The following is a 12056-nucleotide window of genomic DNA, read 5'->3' as shown; positions in this document are numbered from 1 at the left end:
CTGCCTAGTTACAACCCTAAGCTTACAGTCATTTACAGGGGGGTAGGGAGGGATGGGGAGAGGTGCAGCCTGAAGAGGTGAGTCTTCAGTCGTCGTTTGAAATGGGTCAGTGTCTCAGCTGTTCTGACCTCCACGGGGAGGTCATTCCACCATTGTGGGGCCAGAACAGACAGGAGACGTGTTTTGGAAGTGCAGGTGTGAAGAGGGGGAGGTGCTAGGCGTCCTGAGGTAGCAGAACGGAGGGATCTGGCTGGCATGTAGGGTTTGGCAACCGGCAACATTCCCTAAAACACTTAATGCCAGAGTTCCGGGAAGCCATAATGGCATGTTTTTTCATGACAGCTGTGATCGGGGCAACATTGTTCTCTGTGACCATCAGTTGCACGAGCAGGCAAATATTCCATCGCTGTTATGGCAATGTGCTCTTCCATTTATCTGTTTGTGCATCCGTGTATGTTTAGAAAAACTGAATCAAGTTTTTGTACGTCTGTAACTATCTTGTAGACTACTGCTATTCAGAATGAGTCAGAAACACAAATATGATACCTCCCCAAGTTATCTCTCTCTCTCTCCCTCCCTCCCTCTTTCTATCTGAGTGTTTTAACACATACATTTTCATGTAACTTATATTTTATTACATAATAAAACTGGAAAAGGTTTTTTCAGTTACGTGTGAATTTCTTGGTGATTTCCTACAGCCTGCAACAAGCGGCCCTAGTAATTACATAACAATAATAAAGCGATAATAAAGCTGATCTTCATAGGAGCTTAAAGACACGCCATTCTCCCTCACAATTTGAAATCACGAGTTCAGGCGACCATTTAACAGTCGAAGTTGAACGAACAGCTTGCCAAATTCCTCTGTCCTTCAACTTATTTAAAAACCGATTTTCACAGGATAAAGGGGACAGTTAGCTGTGGGACATTTAACATGGGACATTTTACAGCAGTGGGAACATTTACAGGTGGGAACTCAAATTTACACAGTAATATCTTTACAGCAGTGGGAACATGTTTCAGTACAGTGACATTTACACAGTGGGAATATCTTTACAGCAGTTGGAACATGTTTACAGTAGCAGGAACATGTGTACACAGTGGGAATATCTTTACAGCAGTTGGGAACATGTTTACAGTAGCGGAACATGTTACAGCAGTGGGGAATATCTTTACAGCAGTTGGGAACATGTTTACAGTAGCAGGGAACATGTGTACAGCAGTGGGGAATATCTTTACAGCAGTTGGGAACATGTTTACAGTAGCAGGGAACATGTGTACAGCAGTGGGGAATATCTTTACAGCAGTTGGGAACATGTTTACAGTAGCAGGGAACATGTTTACAGCAGTGGGGAACATGTTTACAGCAGTGGGGAACATCTTTACAGCAGTGGGGAATATCTTTACAGCAGTTGGGAACATGTTTACAGCAGTGGGGAACATGTTTGCAGCAGTGGGGAATATCTTTACAGCAGTTGGGAACATGTTTACAGAGCAGGCGAACCATGCTTTACAGCAGTGGGGAACATGTTTGCAGCAGTTGGGAACATTTACCAGTGAGGGAACTGTACAGCAGTGGGAATAGCTTTACAGCTGTGGGAACATGTTTGACTAGGTTGCAGTCAGGGAAGCTCGTTACTCATGGGCAATAAATCATCACAGCAGTTGGGAACACGTTACAGTAGCAGGGAATGTACACATGAAACTTACAGTCACGTAACATGTTTGCTAAGTTAGCAGGAACATGTATTACATAGCAGTCTGAGAGGTTAAACATGTATTGTAGCATTGGGAAATGTTTACAGAGAAGTCATGTTACATTGGGATTTACGAGTGGAACATTTACACAGGATCTTACAGCAGTGGGGGACTAGCAGTTGGAAGTTTACAAGGACGGTAGCGGGATCTTCAGCAGTTGGAAGTTTACAGTGAGGAAGTTAAGCGGGATTCCAGTGGACGTTTATGAGAACAGGTCACGTGGATCTTACAGCATGGAGTTACAGCAGGAATTCAGAGGAATTACACTGGGAAATTCGCGTGAGTTAATAGGAGTTTAGCTGGGAATTCTTTACGTGATGTTCAGGGAACGTTACGCATGGACTGTACAGGAATATTCGCTTGAACAGTTCAGTGGAACTTTGCATTAGCTGCGTCCCACGTGCTACCGTCTCTGATGCTCGCACCCTCGAACGCTCTTCTGCACTTACGGAGACAGCGGAAGTCACTCGCTTACGTTGGTCGCTCAGGCCGCTCGAAGCCGCAGTTACAGAAGTAGTCTAGCATTTCAACACCACAGGAATGAACTAAAACTAACACATACACACATTAGTCTTATTTTTTTTTAATATAAATTATTAAACATACTCATATAGTAGGCCCCAGATGTTGAAGAATTATTATGAAGGTGCTTCTCAAAATGTTTTTAATGAAGTCATATAAGTTGGCCAAGACCTGCACTCAGTCCAAGTCTTTAACTGGACTCATAATGAGAAGGTTTTTCTATTAAATAATGAGTGTGTGTGTGTGCGTGTCTGAGAGAGAGAGTGTGAGTGTGTGTGTGTGAGAGAGTGTGTGTGTGTTTGAGTGTGTGAGAGTGTGTGTGTGTTTAAGTGTGTGAGTGTGTGTGTTTGAGTCTATGTTTGAGTGTGTGAGTGCGTGTGTGTTTGAGTGTGTGAGTGTGTGTGTGTGTGTGTGCGCTGTGTGAGAGAGAGTGTGAGTGTGTGTGTGAGAGAGTGTGTGTCTGTTTGAGTGTGTGAGTGTGTGTGTGTGTGAGAGTGTGTGTGTGTGTGTTTGAGTATGTGATTGAGAGTGTGTGTGTGTTTAAGTGTGTGAGTGTGTGTGTGAGCGCATGTGTATGTTTGAGTGTGTTTGAGTGTGTGTGTGTGTGTGTTTGAGTATGTGATTGAGAGTGTGTGTGTGTTTAAGTGTGTGAGTGTGTGTGTGAGTGCATGTGTATGTTTGAGTGTGTGTGTGTGTGTGTGTGCGCGCTGTGTGGCCAGTACTGTGAAGGCTCATAAGGGCTTTATTGCTGCTGTGAAAGGCTGTGACCTGACCTTGACTGGAGCAGCAGGGATTTGTATCCAGTCTCATCCCATCCTCTGGGCAGGAGAGCAGTATGTGTCCTGTCTTCTTCCTACTCTTCTTCTTCTTCAGTCCGTGCTATGCCGCACACACTCTCAAGGGCATTACAGCTTAGCATGTCCATTTCACACTATTTTACATTCCACAGACCACACACAATACTACAGTATAGCCAGTGACCATTTTACACCATACAGGACACACACACAACCACAGGAGAGCCAGGGACTATTTTACACCCTACAGGCCACACACAGTACTGCAGGAAAGCCAGGGACTATTTTACACCCTACAGGGCACACACAGTACTACAGGAGAGACAGTGACTATTTTACACCCTACAGGACACACACAGTACTACAGGAGCCAGGGACTGAAGAAGAAGAAGAACTGTGTAGCTGTAATAGCTCCATGCACTGTGAGCCAAATTTAAATCACAGAAAAACATGAGCTGATCGATTGCTTGCATCACAATTCTTGATGCCAGTGGATCAATTTACGAAAAAAAGGCAAGAATGAAATAACAGCAGTGAATGCAAGGTCAAAGAACTGGACTTTGACCCTCACCTCCCAAAGCCCCCCAGGCCCCGCCCCCCTTCCCAGCATCCCTGCTGTGACATAACCCTGCACACAGCTGTCAAGGTCAGAGCCCGACATCACAGGACCCAAAACCTGAGAGAAAAGTTAGTAAACAGGAGGAGGACGGCAGGGAGCTGGGGAGGGGAGCAATTTGCAATACAAATATGAATTTGTATCCATGCATCACACAAATATGAACCTGGCCCAAGGCCAAAGTTGTCAAACTTTAAAAAGGCCAAAGTAAGCTAGACATTAAAAATTAGCAACAGATATAATGCCAGCAGTCTCCCATTGCAGGTACTGCATGATAATGCTGCATATTAACGCTGTGCATTGAAGCTGAATATTAATGCTGCACAGTGAAGCTTTTTAAAAGGTTTTATCTGTGCAGTGACCACCATCCACACCAGAATCCAAGACAATTACAACCCCATTATTATTCATCAGAAAACTTTGGTGAAATGCTAAAATCTAATCTGAAACACAGAATCAGAACATCATTCACAATGGCTCCAGTCACGTCAGTCTCAGCCTGTCAGTGTGTAACAGGTTTGTGCTTTGTAGGGTGGATGTGCAGATGTCTTACAGGTCTGACAGTGTAAGTGAACCATGCTCTCTAACTCCCCCTACAGGCCTACTGCTGTCTGTGTTCAGCATGGTAAAAATACGAGCTCCGTGCTGATGTGCAAATACAGCAGCCTTGAAGAGCTGAAGTTACAGGTATGAATAGAAAGCCAAGAAACTCACAGAACAATCCACACAGCAACTGCACTCACACTTCACACTGTGTGTGTGTGTGTGTGTGTATATATGTGTTTGTGAGTGTGTGTGTGTGTGTATGTATATGTGAGTGTGTGTGTGTGCGTGTGTGTATGTGTATGTATATGCGTGTGTGAGTGTGTGTATGTGTGTGTGTGTGTGTGTGTGTGTGTGCGTGTGTGTGCACTGGGGTATCTAGGTGTGCCATTCTTTGACCGCTGAAATCTGCAGGTAAATAGACACGTACCTGCTACCAGTATCCTTTCACAATAAATCGATTTGCTTATCAGAGGCAGGCCTCTGTGCTAGGCACCACGCAGATAACTGCACTACTGCAATAAGCACATGGCCTTCAGAGACCGCCTGTCTTATTTAGGACAAAAAGGCCCTGCTCAGGACACACAAGGCATCACTGACAGACATTTTACAGTAGGTGGGGATTTTGGGCCCCACCACCCCAGAAAATTTTGTGCTCTAATATTTTTTGAGGGCCCCTGCCAGTTAGGACCCTTAGAATCGTCCTTACTGCAGCAGTGGTCCCGTTCTCTGCTGGTGTTCATAACCAATAAATTATAATGACCTGTGAATTATTCTTAATTAGACACAAGTAAAGTCTCAGGATGGATGATTAAGGTCTTAATGTAAATGTTGCCGATTTACATCACAGAACATTTAATCAGTCAGAATGAACAAATAATTTAATCTCCTGTAATGTGCTCTGGATTCCTAATGGCTGGAAGCGGACGGCTGGTCTGTGGAAGATGACGCTGGTCTGTGGAAGAGGACGCTGGTCTGTGGAAGAGGACGGATAGTCTGTGGTAGAGGACGGATGGTCTGTGGAAGAGGACGGCTGGTCTGTGGAAGAGGACGCTGGTCTGTGGAAGAGGACGGATAGTCTGTGGAAGAGGACGCTGGTCTGTGGAAGAGGACGGCTGGTCTGTGGAAGAGGACGCTGGTCTGTGGAAGAGGACGGCTGGTCTGTGGAAGAGGACGGCTGGTCTGTGGAAGAGGACGGATAGTCTGTGGAAGAGGACGTTGTCTCGTTCTGGTGCTGGTGACGCCAGCACTGAGCTGATTAGTTAAGACTCTAATAGATGTCGGTGACCAGCAAGTCGCTGTGCTTCTGTGACCCAGACCCAGGTAACTCAGGTGTGTTTGGTACACAGGTAATGTAAGTGTATTTGTGGCACAGGTAACTCAGGTGTGTTTGCTTTGGCCTCCTTCCAGCTGGTTAGGTGTGAGCTGGCAGCGGTCAGGGCTGTTTGGCTGGATTGCCCTGGCAGTCCTTGGTAGCTTGGTACCGGCTGGGGTAATGATAGAGGTAAACAAGATAAGTGCCCCCCCTCCCCCACAGACCTGCTAATCAGGTAGATTCCATTGAGAAAAGCTTATCTCTCCCCACAGGGAGGCTGCCAGCCCTGCGGCTGTGTTTCACCGGGGAATGCGCTTTAATGGGGGGTCAAGGTTGCTGTGGGAGGGCCTCTATAAATATGAGCACCGCTGAGAGGAACCGGCACACAGGGGAGAGTGCAGGACTCAGCACACACCTGGAGCTGCTTTTCAGCTTTACACACAGCGCTGCAGAACACACCTGGAGCTGCTTTTCAGCTTTACACACAGCGCTGCAGAACACACCTGGAGCTGCACACACCTGGAGCCGATTTTCAGCATTACGGACAGTGCTTCTGCAGCTGAGGCTGATTTTCAGCATTACAGTGCTTCTGCTGGACCATGTCTTATACAGAGATGACTACTGGCTGCCAGTGTTCTGACTACAGGTCCCAGAAGCCCAACGCCATCCTGTTCAACATCCTGAGCCAGACGCAGCGCCCCAGCCTGAACTACAGCTCCGCCCCCCCACACAGCTGCCACTGCCAGATGCTGCGCACCGTGCGCCTGACCACGCCCGGCGACACCTGCCCGGTGGCCTCAGGTGTGCTGGTGAAGACCGTGCGCTTCATGCAGAGTCTGCTGTCCTTCCGGCAGCTTCCGGCGCGAGACCAGCTGGCCCTGCTGCGCGGCTGCTGGGCGCCCGTCTTCCTCCTGGGCCTGGCACAGGAGGGCGTGGACTTCCAGGTGACGGACGCGCCGGCCGCCAGCATGCTGAAGCGAATCCTTCTGGAAGGGCAGGAGCCGCGAGGCCCGGAGGGGGCGGAGTCAGAGCGGGCGGAGTCGGACCGGGCGCGGCCTACGCTGGCTGCCATGCAGAAGCTCAAGTCCTGCCTGCACAAGTTCTGGAGCCTGGATCTCACGCCCAAGGAGTACGCCTACCTCAAAGGAGCTGTGCTCTTTGACCCCGGTAAGACCCAATCACAGCCCATCTACCGCAGGGTAATTCTACTGAATATTTTGGATTTAATTTATTGGCGCAAAATGTGGATCATTTGATTGATGGTGTTCATGGTCCTTCAAGGGTTTTATGACATAAACACTAACTGAGAAGGGAACACAGAGAGCAGGTGGAAAAATATTTAAGTATTGAACCTTGAGTGGTCAAATCTGGCAATGGATAATCAGCCACATGTCAAGGGCAGCCCCTGGTTAACAGTTAACAGCACAAAGCCTGCTGCGTTTAGCCGGACAGATACATGAAATAAGATTGTTTGTGAAAAGATGGTGTCACATTTCAGTAAGGAACATTGTGTAAAATACTTAATATACTATTGCAATAAACTTCAATTTTACTTTACACTCAGTTCCCGTCGATTAACCCTCTTCCTCCTGGTCAGTCAGGTCTGGTTCCTGCAGATGGTGGTTCACAGACTATGGGGTTAAGAGTCAGTCAAATTTGTCAGTTAAACTGATGTGCAGAATCCCCGTTCTTCGGTTCACCCTGTGCTTCTCCGTTTGTCCCGTGCCCAGATGTGCCGCAGCTGAAGTCGGCAGCGTTCATCGAAGGTCTGCAGAGGGAGGCTGAGCGCGCGCTGCGGGAGGTTCTAACACCTCTTCACCCGCAGGACAAAGGCCGCTTCTCTCGCATCCTCCTCACCGCGTCGACACTCAAGTCCATAAACCCGAACTTCGTCATCGAACTCTTCTTCAGGCCGGTCATCGGGCCGGCGGACCTGTTTGAGCTTTTGGTCGAGATGCTTTTCAGCTGTTAAGACATTAGCGTGACATTCGCGTGACTGTTTTCAAGACTTGCGCACACCAGGCGCGTAAATGGCCCACACTCTGGAGCGCAAAGGGGGAGACGCAGCCGAACCTGCACAGTCCCGGGTGTTGGGGAATTGGGCGGTCGCAGCCGAACTGGGAAAGGGGCGGCAGAGAAGGTGTTTGGGGGAAAAACAAAGAAGCACGTTTCGCTAAAATGTGTTTCCGCTTTGTGTACAAGTTCTACTCGAGTAGAATGCATTCTCACTGACGTTCCTATTGAATTGTTTAATATAGCCTACTTCGTTTACATTCATTTGTTGCACATCATAGGCTAATTTATGCAGATACATACGGAACAATTTTTAATGTTAGGAGAAAAAATGAGATTTGTTTTGGTCTGTGTACACCGATGTAGCCTATGTCATTTTCGTATATGTGTTGGTCACAACATGGATTGAAGCACTGTTTTCTGTATAGAACCCAAGTCTGCAGTGCTTGTGTGCGTGTGTGTGTGTGTGTGGGGGGGTTGAGAAAGAGAGAAAAACTGGCTGTTGTTTTACTGTGTTTTATAGGCAGTTTATATAAAGGATGACTTAAATACTACAATAAAAAACAGTTGTTTTTTTTCTTGCGCTGCGAATACATACAAGTGTTAGTCAGCAGAAACTTTTTTCCCAGAAGTGCCGGAAACTGATTTAAATTCCATACAGACCAAGTGCATTTCATTTGTATTTGCTTTTAATAATGAAGGTTTCAACAAACAATTGTATAACGAATAATTTATAATTTAGGTTATTCATTTGTTTATAAATGAATAATGTAAAGATCGTCTGGTGACATCGAAACGTCCGTTTCCTGATTTTTCTGTGGATTAAAGCCTGAACGTAAGAACAAGTTTGTTCTCTGCCTTTGTCTAAAACGAGTGCTCCAACTCCACCTTTTCCAGGAATCTGTCGACTTCGGAAGTCTTTCTTTTTGTCTCGGCATTTTTCCACGGTTGCTAGGCACCCATCATTCTCTTGTTCGCTATAGTGCGCAGGCGTATCTGTTTTGTTAATTGAATTTGATACAGATTACCTAGGGATTTGTGTTTTTATATTTTAGGCTTAATGCTTATCAGAATTCAGAGCCTACGTTTTTCAATACAGCGGCCTACTACTATTTCAGCAACAAGGAGACGTCTGATTAAAAAAAGAATACAAGGCTCAGTCGAATTTCCTAAATTGTTTCCTTTTTATTTTTAGCATATATATGACTTTCTTACATTTTTAAATAAAGCACGTAGCCTTTTCGCTTTTTTATATAAATTGAGATTTACAAATAAACAAAAGGACGAAGCTTTGAATAATATATTGTTTTAAAAAAGTGTAATGAGAATTGTATAGACAATACTGTAAATTTAGTTGATTAAGACACATTTTGTTGCAGGGTCTTTAGCTGTTTAACACTGGAAATATAAAAACTGGATTATAGTTAGTTAGTCTAGAGCCCACGATCACAAGCAAACGGGGGCAAACTTAATTTTAATCGAATCTTTAGTTGGAGTATTATGTATGTTCTATCAGAAATATTCTTCTCGCGACCTCGAGTGAAATATGAACATTTAAATTGAGTAAATTTGATTTTCGTAATATGGCGCTTCGATTACATCAGTGGCAAACAGGAAGCTTGCGCAAGACTTGTCCCTGAACTGTGGGGAGTACCAGGCAGCGCTGGCGCCGTGTTTGCGGGGCTGACGGTGTTTTCCTGCCTGTTTTTCATGGCGGTGACGGAATCGGGTCGATGACACGCAGGTAATTCACCCGGCCGCGTGCTGCCAGGACGGCACCTCACTGATTTATCGCACCTGAGCTATCGCGAGCGAATAACAGCGATAAAAGTAATGGCAATAAAAGTGTCCGCGCTCGCCTAGTAAACGTTCCGTGCTGTTGTCGGTTGATGCTTGAAGAACGTTTAGTTAAGCTCCATATTGTAGGCTCTACGTTGTTTATTCCAAAGGATATGAACATGAACATAGAGCCGCAGCGTCCGTTTACACAAAAACTATACATTACTGTGCCTAAAACACGTTTTACAAACACGGCCACATTTTATAAAGGGCAAAGTCTGAAACACTTTACCCGAGTTCCACTTTACACAGTGATTTAAGGATCAGAAATGATTTTATACTAAATAAGGACCCACACACTTCTTATGTCGTTTGGGACACTCACACCAATATGATCCCTTAAAAATCTGCATGTGACATTCTGAGAAACTGCTTGACTGAAAGGTTCTGGTGTATATCTGGTCATAGATCCTGCTCTTGAAAGGTTGAGCCAGCTACAGTCAGCCTCAATAGCAACCAATCGCAATGCCAGATTCTCCTAGACTAATCAGCACCCGAGAGCACCATATTCCAGCACTAAGCACACAGCCATTATTGATGTACTTTATCCCCGTTAATAAGGGAGGTTGAAAACTCAATCACTTACAGGCACGAACAGTCCCCGTCTTCAGCACGTTTTCTCCTCCGGAATTCAGGAGGACTGACAAACGCATTTGCTTAGTGTTTGTCTCCCCCTAGTGGTTACTTCAGAAACATACAGATAATTAAATGCATCAGTTATCGCTTTTGCAAAGTTCATGCTGTCATGCAACTCGGGCTGATGGGCACAAACCTGGATGAACAGCAACCACAGAGCAAAATTAAATATGAACTATAGCAAAGCACAGCAGTCACAGAGCCAGCAGCCACACCCCCATGCACCCTGACCCTGCTGAATGGCTGAAGCTCATTGGATGGGAGCACTCTGGGAATACTAAATTGCAGGTGGATGAGGTGTTGGTGTGCCAGTAGGTGGCAATCTTCCCATCGGTCAAATAAACCCCAATGCCCCAGTGAGGTGCTGGGGACGCAGTGCTATAGGAGACATCAATTTTCAGATAAACTGAGGTCCTGACTCACTGTGGTTGCCAAAGATCCCATAACACTCATCGTAAAAAGTAGGGGGTTCCCCCTGTGTGCTGGCTAAATACCCCACTGGGCTCTCAACCAGCCACCTAATCATCCTGCAGTTTCCCCCAGAGTTTCCCTCTCCTCCTCAGTTGATGTGTGGTGAGTGTACTGGCACAAAATGGCTGCCATGCAGGTGCTGTACATTGGGGGAGTTTCCACCTTATCACTATAAAGCATATTGAGTGTGCAAAAATAGCTAATCCCTCAAAACTAATCCCTACACTAATCTCCCAGCACTGCGAGTTTACACTAATCCCGCAGCGCTTAGTTTACACTAATCTCCCAGCACTGTGAGTTTACACTAATCCCACAGCGCTTAGTTTACGCTAATCCCACAGCACTGTGAGTTTACACTAATCCCACAGCGCTTAGTTTACACTAATCCCCCAGCACTGTGAGTTTACACCAATCCCACAGCACTGTGAATTTACACTAATCCCCCAGCACTGTGAGTTTACATTAATCCTGCAGCACTGTGAGTTTTCATTAATCTCACAGCGCTGAGTTTACACTAATCTCCCAGCACTGTGAGTTTACACTAATCCTGCAGTACTGTGAGTTTACACTGATCCCCCAGCACTGAGATTACACTAATCCCGCAGTACTGTGAGTTTACACTAATCTCACAGCGCTGAGTTTACACTAATCTCCCAGCACTGAGAGTTTACACTAATCCCAGTAAAACTGAGCCTGGCTGAGCTCCAGAGTTCCACCTGCACAGATGCAGGTGGATCAAACCCAACAGAGCCCCTCAGTAAAAGCAAACCTGCAGAGTTACTGACTAATCATACATGAACGGGGTTGTTGCAAAACAAGACATCCCCCAATTTAAATCTGTTACTTACAAAATGAACATATTTTTGAAGACTGAATCCTCAGTATTTTGAAGATATCAAGCAAAGAACTTCTGACAATATTTTTTCTAAAATGGATCTCTCTCATTTTGAAACCAAACTCTTTAAATATTAAAAAAGCAAAATAAATAAATAAACTGGCTGATTAACAAAACAGAATTAGTTATAAAATTCCAAAGGAAACTGCACTTTTTTTTCCCTCATGCAGTCATGGGAAGAACAGTGTGCTGCTGGGGTGGGTACATTAGTCAGGCCTCCAGTGTCAGATTTCACCCCCCACCCCCAACAACCCTCTATTTGTGCATAAATCTATGTGTCACTTGGGGGGGGGGGGGGTTTTAATTGTAAATGCAACACAATGACCCCCCCCCCCCCCCCCAGGTGCTCACAGGAGAGTACGTTTTCTCTGAGATCAAAAAACAGGCCAGACGAGTTTTTGGCGTGTGGGGCATGGGTGGGGGGCTAGGGGCATGGGTGGGGGCTGGGGGCGGGGGGGCCAGGGGGCATGGGTGGGGGTGGAGGGGGGGCGGGGGGCCAGGGGCATGGGTGGGGTCAGGGGGGCCAGGAGCATGGGTGGGGCTGTGGGCACACTGCAGGCAGGCCGGGACACGGAGCGGACCCTGGAGGTGTTGAGGTTGCACTTGTGCGGAACTGGGTCGGGATCTGCAGTTGAAATGGTAGCAGGGCAGAGG

The 12056-nt window shown here is 46.3% G+C and overlaps 1 protein-coding gene across 1 annotated transcript; it reads left to right on the top strand.

Moving 5' to 3' along the window:
• The first annotated feature begins 6002 nt into the window (after positions 1-6002).
• On the top strand, positions 6003-8406 carry nr0b2a (nuclear receptor subfamily 0, group B, member 2a). The gene is made up of 2 exons (XM_064333055.1): positions 6003-6715; positions 7279-8406. The coding sequence occupies exons 1-2, from the start codon at positions 6148-6150 to the stop codon at positions 7518-7520; spliced, it is 810 nt and encodes a 269-aa protein (XP_064189125.1). The 5' UTR covers positions 6003-6147; the 3' UTR covers positions 7521-8406.
• Positions 8407-12056: the final 3650 nt, after the last annotated feature.

Source organism: Anguilla rostrata, chromosome 1, assembly GCF_018555375.3.
Source record: "Anguilla rostrata isolate EN2019 chromosome 1, ASM1855537v3, whole genome shotgun sequence".
In the NCBI taxonomy this organism is placed as follows: Eukaryota; Metazoa; Chordata; class Actinopteri; order Anguilliformes; family Anguillidae; genus Anguilla; species Anguilla rostrata.
Note: the sequence above shows the minus strand (reverse complement) of the source record. Positions and strands in the feature narration are given on the sequence as shown.

Coding starts and splice junctions, on each gene's coding strand:
- nr0b2a (XM_064333055.1), top strand. CDS start 6,148: ATGTCTTATACAGAGATGACTACTGGCTGCCAGTGTTCTGACTACAGG. Junction 6,716..7,278: donor AGCTGTGCTCTTTGACCCCG/GTAAGACCCAAT, acceptor TCCCGTGCCCAG/ATGTGCCGCAGCTGAAGTCG.